The 19,768-nt window shown below is 50.4% G+C and overlaps 9 protein-coding genes across 9 annotated transcripts; 3 read left to right on the forward strand and 6 right to left on the reverse strand.

Annotated features, from left to right (window-relative positions):
- Positions 1-148: 148 nt before the first annotated feature.
- Positions 149-2,272, reverse strand: VC83_00076 (uncharacterized protein; the record flags this gene model as incomplete). Its single annotated transcript, XM_024463773.1, has 3 exons — positions 149-320; positions 375-1,248; positions 1,300-2,272. The coding sequence occupies 3 exons, from the start codon at positions 2,270-2,272 to the stop codon at positions 149-151; spliced, it is 2,019 nt and encodes a 672-aa protein (XP_024328233.1).
- Positions 2,273-3,162: 890 nt separating this feature from the next.
- Positions 3,163-5,460, reverse strand: VC83_00077 (uncharacterized protein). The gene is made up of 2 exons (XM_024463774.1): positions 4,669-5,460; positions 3,163-4,574 (listed from the first exon to the last, which is right to left on the reverse strand). Exons 1-2 carry the CDS (start codon positions 4,808-4,810, stop codon positions 3,760-3,762), a joined length of 957 nt encoding a protein of 318 aa, XP_024328234.1. The 5' UTR covers positions 4,811-5,460; the 3' UTR covers positions 3,163-3,759.
- Positions 5,461-7,606: 2,146 nt separating this feature from the next.
- On the reverse strand, positions 7,607-9,369 carry VC83_00078 (uncharacterized protein; the record flags this gene model as incomplete). The annotated part of the gene is made up of 2 exons (XM_024463775.1): positions 7,607-8,584; positions 8,638-9,369. The coding sequence occupies 2 exons, from the start codon at positions 9,367-9,369 to the stop codon at positions 7,607-7,609; spliced, it is 1,710 nt and encodes a 569-aa protein (XP_024328235.1).
- Positions 9,370-9,906: 537 nt separating this feature from the next.
- VC83_00079 (uncharacterized protein) lies at positions 9,907-11,626 on the forward strand (the record flags this gene model as incomplete). The annotated part of the gene is made up of 3 exons (XM_024463776.1): positions 9,907-10,238; positions 10,288-11,435; positions 11,484-11,626. 3 exons carry the CDS (start codon positions 9,907-9,909, stop codon positions 11,624-11,626), a joined length of 1,623 nt encoding a protein of 540 aa, XP_024328236.1.
- A 198-nt stretch (positions 11,627-11,824) lies between these two features.
- RIB3 (3,4-dihydroxy 2-butanone 4-phosphate synthase) lies at positions 11,825-12,948 on the reverse strand. The gene is made up of 2 exons (XM_024463777.1): positions 12,685-12,948; positions 11,825-12,586 (listed from the first exon to the last, which is right to left on the reverse strand). Exons 1-2 carry the CDS (start codon positions 12,755-12,757, stop codon positions 11,955-11,957), a joined length of 705 nt encoding a protein of 234 aa, XP_024328401.1. The 5' UTR covers positions 12,758-12,948; the 3' UTR covers positions 11,825-11,954.
- Positions 12,949-13,301: 353 nt separating this feature from the next.
- On the forward strand, positions 13,302-14,141 carry COQ3 (Hexaprenyldihydroxybenzoate methyltransferase, mitochondrial; the record flags this gene model as incomplete). The annotated part of the gene is made up of 1 exon (XM_024463778.1): positions 13,302-14,141. The coding sequence occupies one exon, from the start codon at positions 13,302-13,304 to the stop codon at positions 14,139-14,141; it is 840 nt and encodes a 279-aa protein (XP_024328400.1).
- Positions 14,142-14,435: 294 nt separating this feature from the next.
- VC83_00082 (uncharacterized protein) lies at positions 14,436-14,828 on the reverse strand (the record flags this gene model as incomplete). Its single annotated transcript, XM_024463779.1, has 1 exon — positions 14,436-14,828. One exon carries the CDS (start codon positions 14,826-14,828, stop codon positions 14,436-14,438), a length of 393 nt encoding a protein of 130 aa, XP_024328403.1.
- Positions 14,829-15,251: 423 nt separating this feature from the next.
- On the forward strand, positions 15,252-17,998 carry VC83_00083 (uncharacterized protein). Its single transcript, XM_024463780.1, has 4 exons — positions 15,252-15,674; positions 15,865-16,642; positions 16,697-16,836; positions 16,889-17,998. The coding sequence occupies exons 2-4, from the start codon at positions 16,147-16,149 to the stop codon at positions 17,666-17,668; spliced, it is 1,416 nt and encodes a 471-aa protein (XP_024328402.1). The 5' UTR covers positions 15,252-15,674; positions 15,865-16,146; the 3' UTR covers positions 17,669-17,998.
- Positions 17,999-18,049: 51 nt separating this feature from the next.
- On the reverse strand, positions 18,050-19,525 carry FBP1 (Fructose-1,6-bisphosphatase). Its single transcript, XM_024463781.1, has 3 exons — positions 19,346-19,525; positions 18,490-19,283; positions 18,050-18,420 (listed from the first exon to the last, which is right to left on the reverse strand). Exons 1-3 carry the CDS (start codon positions 19,450-19,452, stop codon positions 18,284-18,286), a joined length of 1,038 nt encoding a protein of 345 aa, XP_024328405.1. The 5' UTR covers positions 19,453-19,525; the 3' UTR covers positions 18,050-18,283.
- Positions 19,526-19,768: the final 243 nt, after the last annotated feature.

The raw sequence follows: 19,768 nt of genomic DNA on the forward strand, positions 1-19,768 counted from the left end.
TCTCGCAGAGCTTGCCACCCACCCGCGGCTCCGTTGGCTATTTAGTACACATGTGTGCAGACAGCAAGGATCGATACCCCGCGCGAAGTTTCCCATTCGCTTCTGCCAGTCATCTAGTTGTCCAATTCGGGCTCTCAGTAGCGATGCCTCAGTCAATCTTTGCACTTGCCAGCGTCTTGCCACTGACCCCAGTGAGGTTGTTGGCAAGCCGTACGCTGGACCGTTTATACTTGGTATGCTTCCGAAGGCGTTTCCGAGCGACCATGACAGGCACAGAAGATTTCGTAACAAGATAATTTGAGAAAGATCCCAGGATGACACTGGTTGTGTTAGTATCTTCATCCATATGATAGCGGGGAGATGGGTTTACATACCCTTTAAGCGCACTTCTGCCCCTGCTTCCCAGAATAACCAATGTCGGGTTGAAATAATCAATCACTTCACAAATCAAATGCTTCGGACTCTTGCAATGGATAACCTCAATAACAACGCGTACTTGCAACTTCGTCTTCCGCAACAGCTTCGAAACTCGCTCTGTGATATCCTCGATAGCGCGATGGCGCTCCTGCTCAGTGCGAGGCCGATCACGGCTCATAGGCGAGGCAGATACATCAGTCCGCGGCGTACCCAACGGAGATGGAATATGAGAGTGAGAGGACATAGTAGAGTAACTTGAAATACTAGGGGGGGGTATAGCGTGGGTCGCGGACGCGATGGAGGCAGCTTGTTTCTCTATTGTCGCTGTATCGTCTGACCCGATGTTGGTGTCAGGGATGATTCCTGTCTCCTCATCCACGCAATAAATGGCGAGGAGAGTATCTCCATCACGCAGAACAGTTCCCACTGTCCACTCGAGAGCATGAGCAGCTTCCTCCGAAAGATCGGTCGCGACCAAGTATTTCCTCACACGTCGCTGGTACTCGGCTTCTTTTTGCATCTGGTTAAAATCTCCGCGGAATAGAGTCCTAACGCTTCTTTGTGTTTCAGGCGTTGATATGATAGGAGTGAGATTTATCGCGAGCCTCTGAGCACGCCTGATGTCAGAAATTTCCTGTTCCGTGTCGGAATCATGAGGAGTGCTCAGCCCTGAGCCGCCTTCATGATCAAACGCGTTCGTTGGATGAACTCCCGGCTTTGCTGCTCCCTTGAGTCGATCACCACCTGGCCCCGTAATGGTGATCTCTGGCTCTAGGAGTGATCTGACTTTGTATTGTTGCTTGTTTTCCATCATCTGCCTTTCTTCTTCCGCTGCAGCCATTAGACTTCGAGCAGTCCTTTCCCCTTTTGCTCGACCCATACCGACAGTCTTGGATTCAGGATGATCGTCGACTTTACTAGTCCGTTTCTCACTCCTCCTGCCCCTGGGACCGTCTTCGCCTGTGCTAGCCTCGTCGCTGCTTTCGACGACATCTTCAGCGCCAGTAAATGTGTAATCTTTCTGCAGTCGCTGGTCCCTCTTATCATTGCTATCTGTTCTTCTTCGGGCCTTGGTTGTAAGGGCTGAGAAGCTTCCACCTGCGCGAGCCAAGTTGGCATCAGATAAGCGCCTATACGCACTGTCCTTGTCAACAACAGCACCGCTGTCCATTACCAGCATGTTCGATGTTGGAGGAGGTCCAAGAGCAGGGGAACTCGAGCGCAAGCTGTGGCGGTTATGTGGTGATTTAGACTTGTTGCTTGACCCTATACCTGTTGTACACATAGCATGCACTTTATCCCTGGCACTATATCCAGGTAAGTCGACTCGTACACCTTCAGGCAAGGGAGCAGGCACTGCCTTCTTGCCAGCCAATGTATTTCTTTTTGGGGCTAGCGGCGCGCCTGGGTTGCTGTGCAGATAACCCGAAAACTGGTAGCTATCCGTGACATCGCCCTTGTATCGGCCTTGGGGCTGGTGTGGCGGGATTTCCGAAAGCGGTTTTGGGAGTAGAGATAGTGAAGGGAAGCTATCTGTTGGCGAGGTACTTGCACTCTTGGAGATTTGAGGTGCGGGGGGGCCAATATCGAGCATGCTCCGAATTGGTGTGACACCGCTACTACTCGTCCCTGCTATCGATGAGTTCCGCGGCCTGGGGTCTTCCACTACGTCTAGCATGCTCCGCACCGGCGAACGGTGAGCATTATATGGCGACGATGACCGGCCGAGGAGTGCTGGTCCTGGTCCCACAGGGCTACCAGGCACTCTGGGTTGTCGAGAGGGTTTATTCGATAGCCCTTGCAGGAGCTCCAAGACGTCCAATCTCTCCTCATCAAGAGCCGCCTCCATGGACATGGTAGGTCGCCCCGCCATAGCTGAAGAATCTTTTGGTATATGAGACAACCGGGTCCTTTTATATTTCTTTCGAGGGAAGACAAGCGCTGGCGTATATCCGCGCCTTGTAACTGTTTCTCAGGCAGACGAGCCAAATGCACCTCCTGCCTGCGGGGTAATGCTATCTATTTATGAACTTTGGGAATCATGATTGATAGTGTTCGAGATGCTTCATATTGCGGCCAAGGTTCAAGCGTAATGCGGGGTGACAGCTAGTGCTGTGGTCATGTCAACTAACTGCCGAGCGTTTCTGAAGCGGGAGAAATTGAATCTCGACAAGTGGGCAGGATCAGATAAACCGAGCGATTAAAGTCAGGAAGAGAACGTGTCGGCAGTCGCAGATCTGGGCAGATTCTTCGGTGCGTCTGGTACTGTGTCTGGTACTGTGTCTGGTACTGTGTCTGGTACTGTGTCTGGTACTGTGCAGGCGGATAGCTGTGTATTGCGCAGAGAGTGAGCTCTGGAGCTGCTGGGAAAGAGAGAGACTGGGGACTTCTCTTCTGAAGATCTGTGATTTGTAGATGTGGAGTATTAGGGGTGAGTGTATGGATGTTTAGAGGTTGTGGGCGCAGGGCAAGGAAGTTCAAGTTTGCTCTCTCAAGGTGTCTGGCCCAAGTCCACAGCAAGCACCAACGTTGGACGTTATTGGCTGTGGAACCACTGTGGTCCCGATCCGCGCCGGTGCTACTTCGCATCGTAAGATACTCCGTAACTTACGTTTTTAAAATGTTGAAAGGTACATGCAATATGTATGTATCTCACAGTGCCACCGGTTGTACCCTTCAACACCAAGCTTGCTTTTACTTTGTTATAGGGGGACAAAAAAGTATTCTCACCCTTCTCGAAGCCATACTGTTATACTGACTGTTATACTGACTGTTATACTGATTGTTATACTGACTGTTATACTGACTGTTATACTGACTGTTATACTGACTGTTATACTGACTGTTATACTGACCATACTGTGTGTATTTGCTACTGGACAGTCTTGTGCCTCATCGCAAACATAGCTAGCAGACATACGTGCAGGTATAGACGGCAGCACTGCTTGTCCCTTCTTGACATTCTGGGCGTACTCCAGTCCAAGGTTGAGCTGAACTCGGTATTGCGCTGCCAAGAGGCCTTTCAGATGCAAGTGCCCAGTGCTTCCAGTGCATGGCGAATCAACCACTCCCGCTCAATATGAGAAAGAGTGGCGCAGCACAGTTGTTGCGTGGTCTCAACAGTGATACACGTCACTGTCCAAAGGCACAAAGCGCGCAGACGCTGTCCTAGAATAAGCTGGTATGAGATAACAATGTTAGCCTCTGCGCCACCTGTGTGCCAAGATGCATGCATGTATACACTGCATGTAGTTGAAATCGATTTCCCCAACTGCTGTTGATTATACGTAGAGTAAAGCCGTCTCAGATAGCTTCCAGTACTATCTATCACCCCCAGTGATATCATCGTTTTACCCTTTTCGACCTCCTCCCTTCAGTATTCTTATCATCATCGTCCGCCTTGCTTCGTGACTTCCCCCCCAACCGCGCTGAGGCCTTTTGGAAGTCCTCCTCGGTAGGCTCATCCTCCACCACAGTCTTCTTCCTCCCCTTCCCACCCCGCTTCCCCTTCTTCTCCGGCTCCGCATATTTCGCCGCCAGCCTGTCCAAAAACCCGTCACCCTGCTCCTGGAGATCCTGCTGCCTCTTCATAATCAAAGCCTTCAAGCCGTCCTGTCCATCGTCCTTCTTGGATTTCTTCCCACCAAACAGCTTATCCTTGATCCCCAGCTCCTCTGCATACTCCATCGCCTCGTTCGCCTCGTCCTTGGCTGCCTTGGTCCGTTCCCTCTTCGAGCTCTTCGATTCCTTCGTAAACTTATTGTATGCCTCTACCTTCTCCTCTCGTATAGCATCGTTGATGATCTCCCTAAACCTCTTATCATCCACCACCACATCACTCAGCATAACCATCTCATAAACCACATCCATATCCCCCTCCCCCTTCTCGTACGCAGCAAGCACATCATCTTTCTCCTCTTCCGAGTTTTTGTATTTCGCTGCGAAAGCCTCGATGGCCACGTCAGAGACGACATCTTCGTACTGTGCGCGGTAGAAGGAGGACCAGGAGAAGTCGTCGGATGAGGAGAGGGCTTCGGATGTGGAGCCGGTGCGGTCGTAGTGAGCACGTCGCGTTGGGGAGGAGAGGACGGCGTAGGCGAAGGCGATGGTTTGGAAGGTTTTAGTTGCAAATTCTTTGTCTGAGGCTGGGACTTTGTCTAGGTGGGATGTCAGTATGTATGGTAATGAAATGGTGGGTAGTGGTGAATTCAAAATGTCAAGGAAATATGTTGAGTGCAGCGTGACACGCACCTGGATGGTTCTTCAGCGCTGCTTTGCGGTACGCGGATTTGACTTCATTGGCCGTTGCAGTTTTCTCGATTCCGAGAACCTCGTACGGATTGATGATAGGGGCATCATCTTCATCGAACAATTCCACGTTGGTAGGCGCCATGGTGGTTTCTTGATCGTTGGTTGATCTTTTTCAGTGACTGAACGCGAAGTCGCGGCGCGTCAAACCAAGTATTGGTCAGATAAGATAAGAGTGACTGACGCTACCTGAGCTATATGTGGGGAAGTAATAGCTGTGATGATCGCGGGGTAAACGATTAGATCTTCACCAAGACCCAATCTTCACAGATGAGCTCAGAAGTTATATCACTCTTTACCTCAATATATTGTGAAATTAAATATCATGGTTGCGGAGTAGTTGGGAGACGGAGAAGAGCGCCATTTCTCCGCGACCACACACCCCATCTCTCCGTAACCTCTCGCCAGCCACTTAAATAGAATGCCAATTCTGACCATAGTAGGTCCCGGTACAGCCGGTCCCTTGATACATACTGAGCATTTGGTCGTGGGTTCGTCTCGGAATTGTCAGAGTACCAACACATGGAGGAGATCTTGTTGTTCAGACTGTCAACGCTGTGGCAGGCGGCGCCGGTGCCCGTTAACTATAAGTTATGCATAGTTATTGACTGTAAATACAATTTACTGCCTTACATAATAGGCGGCAACGGTATTTTATATGGAAATACAATCGAGTCACGTGCACGTTATTAGTAAATCTCTGTTTGGCGAAACTAGGGCCAAGCTCATTATACGCTAGCAAGCATCGACTACAAATATCGATATTTCACCAATCCTCTTCCTTCAACTTCACGTTCAGACCTACATTACTTCTTTGCTGTACAACAAAACCGCGACTCCGTTGCAATATGTGTTTCACTTCAACAGTGAAATACGGCGCGGCTAGCGATCAGCTGTATCAGCTTTAACTAATGTCGCGACGCGATTAGCTTCACACCATGGTATGTCATCTCAACTTTTACTTTTACGTTGCCTTCACCTGGAAACAATCTTCAAATGATTATTATATACCAAACTAGAGTTTCTGCAGCCTTAGGGGCTCGATATCCCAACTGGCGATGCTGATTTATGCATGTCAGAATGATGAAGACTTACTTTTATTTCATTGTGTTGGAAAATATTTGACGCTCAAGCTCAATGCTAACTTGCCGTCTCAGATTGGCGATCATTTATTGCTCCCAGATCTCTTTGCATTGATGGCTCCAGGTGCAGCAAAACTCAATAAATGGTAGGTACGATTTTTTATTTCTCGCTGTACCCAATTATATGCTATGATGGCACTGTGTTTAACGCAGGAATTACCGACCGATAAGACCTCGTCTTTGTGGAAACAATGGCTAAAATTCTGAGCTACTTCAAACTCTTCACTTTGTTGGATGTTGTTTTACCTTGAAACGGTTGCTAACCTCTTCAAAAGAAAGGTACGAACTATTCGATCACACTCTCTACACCCACCTGCAATAGGATGAATCGGCACTGGGCTCCGACAGTCTCGACAAGATCGAGCTGGTTTATGACAGGAGATGCCTCTTTGCGGCAAGACTTAGAAAACCTCGCCCACTGAACGCAGTCAACAACATGCTATTTTACAAATATGTCATGAAGTTTTCATGCTAACACATCCAGTGCTCCATTATGCAATTGCACAGTTCAAATTGCGAGCGATGGATCACTTCATCCTTTCGGCTTGAGATGCCCAATTGCTCCATGATGTAGGTTACACGATTTTTTCTTCTTCCGCAACAATACATTTCCTACCTGATGAGCATTTTAGATGACGAGTCTGATCGCGGTTACGCATGTAGACACAAATCAAATTAAACCATTCATGCCTTCTGAATTCTTTATCCCACGTATTGTTGGAAGATGTTTTAAGCAAGTTATGACAAGAAGCTAACACATACCTCAGAGGTTTTACATAACCATTCATCTCGGGCAACATGTGGCCAGAGCAGTCGTCCATGTGTATGTATACTCTTATTTCATTCACCAGATCCAAGCATAGTGATGACTTCGACCGACAAATGACAAGCATATGTCCAAGCTTAACAGCAACGACGAGACTGTCCGCACTGATTATGCTCATCACGAATCTTTTGCGCAATGATTTCTTGATTGAATGGCTGCTGAGAATCCTGTTTAGAGTGACGTCTCTGGTCAAAAATACCACGCAGGACCGATTCTGTTTTACCATCTCACCATGTGTGAAAATTTGTAAGTTCCAAACGTCAAAATCTTGCAACTTCCAACTGTTTTTAAATGATGATCCAATTATCACGACGGTCAACATAAGCCACTTGTTGGTATTGATGATATCGCCTGTGACGGGGCAATTTTGATCTGATATTTCGTCTATTTTTAATTGTTTCAAGATTTTTCTCTTGGAAGACATAACTAATAGTTCTCTATAGTGAAAACATGAACATATGGCATACTGCTTATTATTTTTCATTGAGAACGTGGCCTTGAGCCACGACTTGAAGAAGATCAGAGTTCGGAGCAGGATGGCATGGGAGCGATCGACTTCCGTGGTAAAACTGTTGAAAAAAACCAACGGGCGTACAATCTTAAGACTGTATTGCTGCGTGGTCCTGTCAACGTAGACGGAAACCAGTATCGAATCTGGCACTTCAATCGGGAGGTTAATAACTTTTACAGTCTGTAGGATGCAAGAAGGCGAGCCGTGAGGAGATTGCTTCCAGTTACTTCTTCGTGTGCCAAATCCAATCAGCTAAATGCTGTTTACGAACCCGGACAGACAATCCCATGGCGGACAGTGCCGGGGAGAAAGTACAACGGCAAACTCACGACTTCAGCTTTAAGCAGGTATTAATTTATAATTGGTATCATAGCAGCTATACAGAACATAAATCTCGCCCCATCAACCAAGCCTAACCTTCTTCCAGATCCCAATCGATTCCTGCAGATCTTTCGACAACGACCCGTCCATTGGCTCCACAGAACCATAAACCATAGCCAACACCAAGCTCGCAAAAGCAAATACTACCAACTTCTTCTTGAGCATCAGATAGTCAGCTTTGCGGATCCCCCCTCCCTCCACCCATCCCTTCCACGTATCCAGTACCTCGGCCAAATCATTCGCGAAGGCCGGCTCGGTGACCATCCTGTGCAGCACAACCTCCATAACCTCTGGAAGCTCTGCCTTCACTGCAACATGGTTCTGCTCCTTGAGCCAAAGAAGGGTATGTTCGCCAACCAGCTGCGCCTTCCACTGCGGGCTCTGCAGCGCTTCAAGCATCCTCGTCTCCTCGCGCTGTACTGCAAGTCGGCGCCTCTGGTTGCTATCATCCACAAAGTCCTGGTGTTGCTTGAATTGCCTGTCTCGTATGGCAACGGCGTGTTGATCAGGAGTCATTGAGCTTTCTCGCCGCATTGCAGTCATGCTATCGCGCATTCGGCGCATTTGCAGGTCTCGCTCTTCAGCGCCGGAGTCGCCATAGTCGGTGTACCACTCAGGGGTCGAGGTTATGGGAACCATTCCTAGCAGGACGAGGATGCCGCAGGGGATAATAGGGCTTCGAGAGAATGCTAGGAATGGAGGTGGGATGTGGTAGGACCATAGGACGGCGTTATTCGTAGTGCTGAGGGCGGTGCTGATGCATGAGAAGTATATGCCAGCGCTCGTAGGCGAGCCCGAGGAAGGACGTAAATGGGTTATGGGAAGGGGCTCGAAGTCCAAGGCTTTTTCTCTTAGGGCGGCGGTGATGCCACTTGATGTTATGTGGCACCGAACCACGTCAGTATGTAACACCGTATTGCTGTGACTCTTCGCAGCTTCTAAATCTTTATTATCGTCAGGAATCAAGTCCCCTGATGTAGCTTGTGCGAGCTCCGGATCCTACTCGTTTGTCAATCACTATTTTTGTCTAATGGTATTTCATGGCCACTTACTTCCTGATCGGCGGGAGACTTCGTGATGGATGACACCCCGTCCTCAGTGATACTCCCTTCATGTATGGGACTCGCCTTCTCCCGCAATGCCTTGACTTGTATCCAGTACGGCGGCAGCGATGTCTTCCCTCTCACAACCCACTTTCGCGACCATCTAACCGCCAACGAGAGCATTCCATCCGAGTCGTCCAATGGAGCAATCGTCAGCACAGCTTCGTGGCGATCCGGGGATAACATCAAAGGAGTCCCAACCGGGACCCACAAACCAGAAGTCCTTAGCATTTGAAAACCCGCAGCATTTGGAACCGCACCTAGGTCTAGTAGATAGCTCAGGAGGTCCTCGAAATTGATTTCAGCCTGCGGCTGACGCAGTTGGTCTGAATATTCGATTCGTTGGGTTTTGATACCAATGGCATGCATCTTCCAGTTGAATATCGTCCAGCTGCCGCCAGGGACAAGGCTAGGGTGTTCGTACACATTCCAGTACTCCTCCGTGTCATACTGGCGGCTCAGGGGCGCAATGCTGAAGCGCGCAAGCTCGCACTCAATGACATGATTTACAACATCGCCTCGTGTTATGCCCACCAGACGAGACTTTCGTAGTAGTCGTCTAACCTTGGATAATGTTGCCAGCGTTATCACGGTGTTGTAGAGGATAGGAGCGACTCCGAGGACGGCAAGGGGGACACCGACGTAGGTGATGATATCGGAAGCAGAGGAGTTGCCAGACATGGTTCGTGATCAGTCATGGAGCTTGGGAATTGGTATAGAGCAGTCATTATGGATATCTATGATCTTTCTTCAAAATGAGCAAGCCTCGCGGTCAGCCTCAACCACCCTGGTAGTTTTTTTTTCTAGTCGTGACTAAAATCTAGCGATAATCGCTACAGAGGAGATACATGACAGCGCTATCGACAGCACGCCACGATGCCCAGAGAGGGTGTAACGTCAGCAGTCAATAGTGGATTTCTAACCCCGCGTTTTACCAATACTATAATCGCCTCCAGGCGGTGGTTTGAGAACCAACGATTAATGCCTCTACAACATTTACATACTATGCTATCAGCAAGTAATAGGACCACATAACGAAGCTTCTGCTGTCAGGTACGCTTATGATCCCCTTAAAATAACTCTCTGAGCCGCCGTCCTGGCCATTTTGACCTCCCTGATAGGGTTCTGACGATCATAGTAGCCACTCTGGAAAGGCCATTGAGGCCTTATCCGCAAGTTTGAGTAACGAGGTGCCACTGGGACGGGACAATATTCAAAATGTCGGCAAATATCCGCATTTCAGCGATTGCCTTTTTAGTCGTCTTTCTCTTCGGCCTATATAAATTTATTATATATCCCGCCGTCATATCACCGCTCTCCAAGATCCCAAACGCACACTGGAGTGCGCCATTTTCCCCCCTTTGGATCCTTTCTGTCCGGTACAGGTGGACAGAGAATCATGACGTTCGCGCTGCTCATCTAAAGCTTGGGCCTGTGGTGAGGCTGGGACCAAACGAAATTAGCGTTGGCACCATAGACGGAGGAGTCAAGACTATTTTTGGCGGCGGCTTTGAGAAGGGAGATTGGTATGCTGTGTTTGACAATTATGGGTATGTGAACCACCAGATAGGATGACATGTTTTTCTAATCTTCATGCAGAGTGCAATGCACATTCTCAACGCTTCACGGCCGTCCTCATTCGGCAAGCAAGCGTATGGTGTCTCATACATACTCAAAATTGGCATTGCAGACGTCTCCGGCCGTAACCGCACAGGCTCAGAGTATACTATACGAGAGGTTGTTGCCCACCCTCAAAGCCTCTGCGAGTCCATCTCAGAAGCCACAGGGCATCGATGTCCTGAAGCTTTGGTATGCTCTAAGCATGGATACTATCACAGCCTATCAGTTCGGGCTACCAAATTCCTCTGATTTCGTTCGTGATACTGCCTATCGATCCCACTGGCTGGAGTTGTATCAGAGCCGGAAACCCTACGTATACTATCCGCAAGAGGTTCCTCGTTTGACTTCATTTCTGAGCAAGGTCGGCTTTCGGCTTGTCCCGAGATGGGTAGACGATGCGAATGACGAGATCGAGGATTGGGCATTGGGAATGTGCAATGCCGCCACGGCTTCGAGCAATAAATGCTCGTCGTATTCTGACAACCCCGGCGAAGAACCCGTGGTTGTCAGGGCCATGCTCAAGGGCATCCAGAAGGAAAGCAATAAGGAGCAGTCGATTCTCTCTTGCCGTATTTTCGATAACAAGGAGCTCATGGTCGCTACAGAGATGCTGGATAATCTTGCAGCGGGCCACGAGACGTCGGGGATCACCCTTACCTATGCAACATGGCACCTGTCCCAAGATCTCGAGCTGCAAAGGGCTCTCAGGGCAGAACTTCTTACGCTAGACCCTCCTTTGAAATATTCGCCAGACCATATCAAGGAAGGATCCCCACTGCCAGGTCTCCCTAACTTGAAGACCCTGGACGCGTTGCCACTTCTCCATGCCGTTCTCAGCGAGACCTTACGACTCAACGCCGCAATTCCCGGTTCCAGCCCTCGCGTAACGCCTTATCCCTCCTGTAACCTGGTTGGTTATGAAGTTCCAGGCGGTGTTAGGGTCTGCTCCAGTGCCTGGACTCTGCATCGCAGTGCGGATGTCTATAGCCAGCCGGAGGTATGGGATCATACTCGCTGGTTGGACGGAGACGGTAGGTCGGGGGAGGAGACAAAGGAAAGAGACAAGTGGTTCTGGCCTTTCTCGAGTGGTGGTAGGATGTGCATTGGGAATAATTTTGCTATGCTTCGTAAGTCTTTTTCTATTCTTGGATGACCCGTTACTAACACCAGTTGAGAAATGAAACTTGCACTTGCAGCTACGTATACGAACTTCACATCCCACATCGTTTGTGATGATGGGATTGAGCAGGAAGACGGCTATACAGCTTCGCCGAAAGGCAATAAATTGATATTGCGGTTTGAGGATGTAGAGGAATAAATATTTATAGTCGAAATAAATATATTTTGAAAAGCGCCCTTTTTTAATACCCTTGCTTCTACGACAAGAGTATATTTTATTCGCCGAATCAACAATAAAACCAAACAATCGCTCTGCGGATATATCAGATTATTCTGATATGTATGAGTAACATATTGACACATAACTACAACATAGATGCAATGGAGACAAGGTAGATTGCGGTTGCTAAAACAAACTCGCGGACTTGCATAGGCCGACCCCCCAAATCTAAAGACAACCCACTAGAGAGAGGTGTAGATATATACAATTCCAGATCCATAAGCAGCGCCAATACCGAAGAATGCATTTAATCCGATCCATTCTTGTACTTACCCTCCCGATTCTCCACATACGCCACCAGAGCCTCAATCGTAACAACCTTGAGTCCCCATTTCTTGCCAAACGCCAAGCACCCCTCCGTCCTCATCATCCCCGGCTCCTTCCTCAGCGCCTGCCCCTCCACCACCTCCCCATCCTCCACCAACTCGCAGCAAATACCCACCAACTGCTTACCCGCCAACCGACAGAACTCCACCGTAGCCTCGGTATGTCCAGGGCGCTGCCTCACTAATCCCTTCCTCGCCTGCAGCGGGAAGACATGTCCCGGCCGCCTGAAATCCTCCTTCCTCGCGCCCTTCGCACCGAGCATGCGGCAGGTCAGCGCGCGGTCCTGCGCGCTGATACCGGTCGTTGTGCTGGGGTGGTTCGCATCGATAGAGAGCGTGTATGCCGTGCTCTTGGGGTCTTCGTTGTTCACCACCATCTGGGGGAGGCCGAGGTCGACGCACAGCTCTGGGACGAGGGGTGCGCAGATGAGACCCGAGGAGTATCTGACCATGAAGGCCATCTGCTCCGGCGTCACGTCCTCAGCGGCGATGATGAGATCGCCCTCATTCTCGCGTCCGGGATCGTCGAGGACGACTACGAATTCGCCATTTTCTGCCACTTTTTGTTAGTTTCGAGATTCAAATGGGGTATTTACCCTCGATGGCGGGAATGCGGGGTAATTGAAAAAAAGTTGAGAAGTTGAGACTTACTGAATGCTGCGATGGCGTCTTCTATTGAGTCAAACTGGTCCGCCCCTCCTGCCACTGCGACTGATGAAGGCATTCTGTGTATCTGTAGTGTAAAATCGTTCCACAGCGTTCCCGTCGGATTCCCCAAATTGTGTGGGTAACTTAATAAGCGGACGATCTGGAGGGTCTATTGGAATATATAGACGAAGCTGTCCCTGTCCCAACACAAGGCGAATTGGGGTTCTTATGTGGATGGAAATGGGCTCAAGGGGAGTGAACGAGTTGCTGAATGAGTCGAGGAAAGAAAGCAAAGCCGACGCTCGGTGTTCGGTAATCACAAGCTCGGCTCATGACTCAAGGTAGTGCCGTTGCTTCCATTCCACCCCTGGCAGGCCGGAACATACGTCGGTCCGTCTCCAGGTTCCGCCAATCATTTTTGACAGCCTCGCGCGTTTACCCAGCAATGCAATCGAGAGCCGCGCGAAGCTTTGGGAACCTGGGGCACTGACCGCGATCTACGACCACCAGACGGCGTTATACCCTGCCTGACCATCTCATCTGATCTGATCTGTTCAAGAGAGTGGTATTGGAGATATATCAGCCAGGGTCCACGCAGGGCCTCAGCCGCCCATTGCACAATGCACCCTTCGACGAGACGCAGCATCGACCTGCTCGTTCGGACTGCCACCCAGACGGCTCGCCAACATCAACACCGTCAATTTTCACAGACTCGGCACTCACCCTCGTCGGTAAACCCAGAGGAGGTATCCCACTTCAATGCTCTGGCCTCGGCATGGTGGGAGCCGCACGGCTCGTCGCGACTCCTCCATCTCATGAATCCCCTCCGCCACGACTTCATCCAGCAGTGCCAGAAGACCTATGGGGCGGCTCCGGCCCACGAACTGCGATTCCTCGACATTGGCTGTGGGGGAGGGATATTTGCTGAGTCCGCGGCACGATTACCGTCGACAAAGTCTGTTACTGCGATTGACCCGACGCCTGGGGTGCTCGCCATTGCCGAGGCACATAAGAAGCGCGACCCTTCGCTGAGCAACAAGCTTACATACCTCAACACCTCTCTTGAGGAGCTACCTGTGGGCGAGATGTACGATGTTGTCAGTGTATTCGAAGTAGTTGAGCATATCACGACGCCCGCCACGTTCCTGGACGAGGTAGAGAAGCATGTGAGACCCGGGGGGTGGCTGGTGATGAGCACGATTGCGAGGACATGGATGAGCTGGTTCACGACGAATTTGGTGGCCGAGGATATACTGGGGATTGTACCGAAGGGGACACACGACTGGGAGAAATACATCAATGTGGACGAGCTGGAAAAGTACTTTGCAACGAAGGGCGGATGGAGCAAGGCGGTGGTGCAGGGGGTGGTGTATGTTCCAGGCGTGGGATGGAAGGAGGTGGAGGGGAGTGAGAAGATAGGTAATTACTTCCTCGGTGTCAGGAAAGACACCGTTGCTTGAGGCTGGGGGTTGTAAAAAGGGAAATGTATGAGTATGGACCCATTGGGTACGCTCCCCATCGCGGAGCGCATCAACACTTTGCTCTTGGCGTTTGCCTCGTCTCTCCAACAACAAAAGATGCCCTCCCTTCAAGACGCCGAGCTGTTTACGTGGCTTACCTGGCGACCCTCCGAGGAGCGGGCTCAAGAGTATGAAGGAATTGGGCGCGAGGCGTGACTAGATATGGGAACTTCCAACCGGATATGGGGGAGGATTACAGCTGGGGAAAAGGAGTCCAGCATACCAGTAGTAGTATTAGCAGCAGATTATTTGCCTGAATAAGGAATAAGGTATGTTCTCCATGTTCTCCGTGTTCTCCATGTTCTCCGTGTTCTCCGTGTTCTCCATGTTCTCCGTGTTCTCCGTGTTCTCCATGTTCTCCATGTTCTCCATGTTCTCCGTGTTCTCCGTGTACATGAAAACCGTAATAGATGGGAAGTCATTGGCAGCGCGCAATCCTCCAAACAATACAATACCATGGCAGTACATCCGGCGGTACAGAAACACTCGGGCACCAGAAGGATCCACCCCTGGGCTTCTAGAAGGAAATTTTCCATAGTCGCAAGTCTCCGGCAGGGGGCAGGCTTGCAGACTTGCATCGTGCATCTTGCATCTTGCATCTTGCATCTTGCATCTTGCATCTTGCATCTTGCATCTTGCATGGCTCCTTGTTCGAAAAGTATACCATGTATGGGTAATCAGCGGAGATTGAGCACAGGGCGGGCAGCGAGCGGGCCCTCAAAGAGGCTACTCTCCCCTGCGAGGCTGATGGAAGGGGGAAGGGGAGGGAAAGTTTGTTTCGAAGACGCGTCGTGCATCACGCTTGCAGGCGCAAGGAGTGCGGATAGGTGAGTTCGAGTACTCTATTCGGAGTAACCTTGCAGTAACTCTGGTCCTGGCATTTCGGCGGAGGTTATTGTTTGTGTTGTTTTGTGGAAGTAATATGCGTAGGGGGAAAAGGGGGGAGGGGGGGTGAGGTGAGACGGGGAAAGACATAGTTGTAGTATGGGGAGAGGGTGAGATGAGACGGGGAAAGACAAAAGACATAGTATATAGTATGGTAAGTTAATATCATCCACCAACATCAACCAACATCAACCAACTTCCACCAACCTCCAACAACTTCATCCAACTTCATCCAACTTCATCCACCAACTACGAGACTAAGATTATATACAACCGCCAACTCAAACACTCAAACGCCCAAACTGTCTTCCCTGCCTGTCCTGTACTTGATTAGTACAAGAAAGGGTGCACGCGGTTTTATCCTCGTCCCAAGCCCGTCTCCCCTCTCTCCCGAAACATCTACACGCCAGACAAAATCTCGCATGCGCCTCACACATCTCCCCATCTCCCCCTTTGTTATCATCACCAAAAACATCACGGCTTCACGCATACCCAACTTCTAGTACTGTATTGATTGCACGGCCTATACTCCGCCTACCCTCTGTCCCGCCCCAAATCTGGCATCACCCTGTCGCGCGAATTCAAGAGGTTAGTTGCAACTACCCCGGATGCGACTTCCCCGTCTACCAAAATCTACTTTACTTTCTCGCCGAATTCTCGCCGTATTCTCGCCGAATTCTCGCCGAATTCTTGCTGGTTCCTGTTCACTCTTTGGAATCCTTTACCCATCTGGACTTATTCGCAAGGAAGGGCCTAGTTGCTAATTACCCTTTTGCAGAAATACCACCAGGCTTACATCCGTTTGACAACCCAATATTCGAATCTCTCGTCGCCGTCCCAAAATATAGCCGTCTATGCACCAACAGCGACCTACCTTTCTCACCGCGAGACCCTTGGTCGCCATATCTGTTTGAACCGCTTCCCGAATTATATCCATAGTCTCCCGGCAACCACCTACGGCCGTGCTTGACCGGACGAACCCCTGATCCAAGCGCGGGATTGCCTCACCGAGGCCTCTCTATAAATCCCCGCCTGAAGTATAAAAGGTTGAGCCCACACGATGTCGAACATAAACCAGAACCAGAATCCAGGCGCGAATGGTGGCGCGAGCATGGATATCACCAACATCCTCAACACCAAAGGAGGTGCTGCGGCTGCTGCTGCGGCCGCAGGAGCTTCACCATCCGACCACACATTCCATCAACAATTAATGCATGCTTCAGGCGGCCAAGCAAACTCGGAGACGGCCTCTGAACGCGGCGGATCTCCCCATGGATCAGAACATTCGTCTCGGTATTCAGGGCCCCCGTCCATGGGACACATGAATGGCATGGGCAACGGCATGCGATATCCATCCCCGACAGCGATGCAAAGCCCATTACCGATGCAAGCAGGATTCCGCAATGATGGCTTTGATGGCAGCGCGCCTCAACACCAAGAAATCCCGCGATCAACAGGAAGACTACCGCCCGGACATGGTGTAACGCAACAAAAGGCTTTCCCGTGTACTGTATGCCAAAAAGGCTTTGCTCGTAGAAGTGATCTTGCTCGTCATGGTACGTAAAACGCACAATCAAGCCGGTCTATTTGGCCACTAACATATTAAATAGAGCGAATTCACAGCGGGATAAGGCCTCACGTCTGCGACTATCCGAATTGCGGCAAACAGTTCATCCAGCGATCTGCGCTCACGGTGCATGCGAGAGTTCATACTGGCGAGAAGCCTCACATGTGTGAGAGATGTGGAAAGGTACTTATCACTGTCATTGTTCATATTGTAGGCACCAACTAACTCCAACTAGCGTTTCAGCGATTCCAGTTCGTTAGCCAGGCACCGAAGGATACACTCCGGCAAGAGGCCATACAAATGCCCCTACGCAGACTGCCAAAAGACGTTCACGAGACGCACGACTCTCACACGCCATCAGAACCACCATACTGGCACAGTTGAGGAAGCAGCTGCAGCTACAGCAGCCGCACTGGCCTCCCGCGCTGGCAGCAACCGATCAGGGCGTGGTCCGCGCTCTGACGGTGAGCAGTATTCCGCTACTGGATCGCCGATGTCTACCCCATCGCCTGGTCAACGTACCCACTCGATGTCTCCCAATGCCGAGCTTGCCCCCATGAATGGCATGCAGCGCCACATGGGTGACTATCCCTATATGAACAACAGCTCATTACCTGTGCACCTCCGCAATGACTATGCTCAGCACGTTCCCATGCAGAACGCACCACTACCCCAAAAGCAATCCCAGTATCCAAATAACCAACGACCCACATCCCACCCCACTGGCTACGGACCTCCACAGATCTTGGAGCCTCCAGCGAACCCTCAGTCTGCCGGAAGTGCGAGCGGCGGAAGCCCGCATATGAGTAATGCAGGATGGCATTCACCCAGCAACATGCCCAGCCCGACCAGCCAGAGCAATGGGTATGTGTACCCAGACCCAGACCCCTATGGAAGCGGGGGCATGGGCCACATGTACTATCCGAATTCGAATATCCGTCGCCCGCAAAGCACGGAGCCTGATAGCTACGAGACCAAGCCGCGGTTGAACGAGCTCTGGACTGCAGCACAGTAATAAGGCGGCGATGTGGAGAGCGAGGAGTCTAATTTATCAAGGCGTCGGGCTGCGCATCTTTAATGTGGGGAGAAAGGAACTGTTTGATTGAGGATGGGTGTAAATTGGACAAAAGGCCATAAAGGACGTGCCTTTGCGAGCGGTTTGTTTTACTGTACTGTACGACTGATATCCTACTCATAGCTGATCAGCATATGCGTTATATGAATTTCTTGTGTTTTAACTAGATACTTGGTCGCTTATAGAACATGCTTTTGTTTCTTTTTGTTTATTATATCATCACGAACTTGCTTATTTAGTTGCCTAGAAGAGGCAATGCAAACGTCAACTCTATTCCATCTTCATGAACTCTTTCGTCTTACGTGCAACACTGTGTTTGGCCCCGAAATGTGTTTTGACCAGCTAGCTGTTTGACAGGCATCTATTCGTAGTTTTAAAATACAGTCCTATTCTAGTAGCTACCTTTGTGCTCTATCTACCCTGCTTCCGCCCCTTCCCCAACAATTCGCGTCCTCCGCCGTGATCACACAAGGAGATAATGTTGCGCATCTTCTTGGGGGTTCGAAGATTCCGTTTCGCCTTGGCTCAAATACTCCTCAAATTGCGAGAGAATATTCAGCTAGCCTTGTGCATATCAATGACCTTCTGCACCTCATCGTAGCTGCCCATAAAGATACCAGATCTGTCGTGGATATGCTCTGGTACGATCTCCATCATACGTTGCATCGTGCTGTTCACCGCTTGTCCACCAGCTGCGCAACTATTAGTACACTTCTCGAAACGTAAGAAGTTTGTGGGGGGGGAGGATTAGAGACACATACCATTCTCGAAGACCATCGCCATAGGCGCGCACTCGTACAGAATCCTCAGCTTCCCCTTGGGGCTCTTCTTATCCGCAGGGTACGCAAAGATCCCGCCGTAAAGCAGCGTCCTGTATGCATCCGCAACCATAGATCCGATATATCTCGCGCTGTATGGCTTGCCACCCTCCTCCTTGGGGTACTTCAAGCTATCGAAATATTGCTTGACCGGCTCCTCCCAGTACAAGCTGTTTCCCTCATTGACCGAGTAGATCGAACGCTTCTTTGGCACCTTCATATCGGGGTGGGTGAGGATGAACTCGCCGAGCGCATTGTCCATGGTAAACCCATTAACGCTGCTTCCCTTCATAGTAATCACCAACTGCGCCGAGGCACCATACATGGTGAACCCCGCAGCCACCAACTCGCTTCCCGGCTTCAGCAGATCCTCCTTCGTCACCTTCCCGCCCGACACCGACTCCTCGAGCTTATAGATGCCAAAAATCGTACCGACTGATACGCCGGCATCCAGGTTGCTGCTGCCGTCGATCGGGTCGCATGCTACGGCGTAGCGCGCGCCGGGGTGCTCGGGGAAGAAGATAGCCTCCTCCTCCTCTTCGGAGACTAGGACGGCGCACTTGCCGGAGGAGCGCATGGCGGCGATGAAGAGGTCATTGCCAATGACGTCGAGTTTCTTCTGGTCGTCGCCGGTAGTGTTGGAGGAGCCGGCTAGACCGGTGAGGTTGATGAGGGTGGCACGACGGATGTAGTAGGCGATAGATTTGAAGGAGAATTGGAGGGCGTGGCAGAGGAGACTGTAGGGAATGTTAGAGTTGACTAAGGCAAGAATTCTCTTGAAATAGGGCTGGTAACGTACGTGAAGTCTCCAGTAGCTTCGGAATGCTTTACCTGCTCCTCGGTGAGGAAACGGGTAAGCGTCACGATATCAGTGTTAATCTTCTCTGTTGATCCATTGTCGGCCATGATTGCGGTTTGAGTATTTCTACTTATCGCGTGGGTAATGAGAGGTAATTATGAAGCTTTGAGAAATATGAGTTGACGGAGAGAGTAGGAAAGAGGGTCTAGAGAGAGAGGCAGGACGGGGGGGGAATGGAGACCAATGCTGCCCCGCGCCCTCACGTGCAACTGCTGATACTTGGTCGGGTGCGGGGCTCGGGTTGAAGCGGAGAATGAGGGATAGTACGAAGAAGCCACGGAGAAACCGTGAACCAGATGGGGCGCTTTTGGTGGCTGCGCTGGTAAATTATGTATTTACAAATGGACAAATTCCATGTACGGA

This window comes from Pseudogymnoascus destructans, assembly GCF_001641265.1.
Source record: "Pseudogymnoascus destructans isolate 20631-21 unplaced genomic scaffold scaffold_1, whole genome shotgun sequence".
Classification (NCBI taxonomy): Eukaryota; Fungi; Ascomycota; class Leotiomycetes; order Thelebolales; family Thelebolaceae; genus Pseudogymnoascus; species Pseudogymnoascus destructans.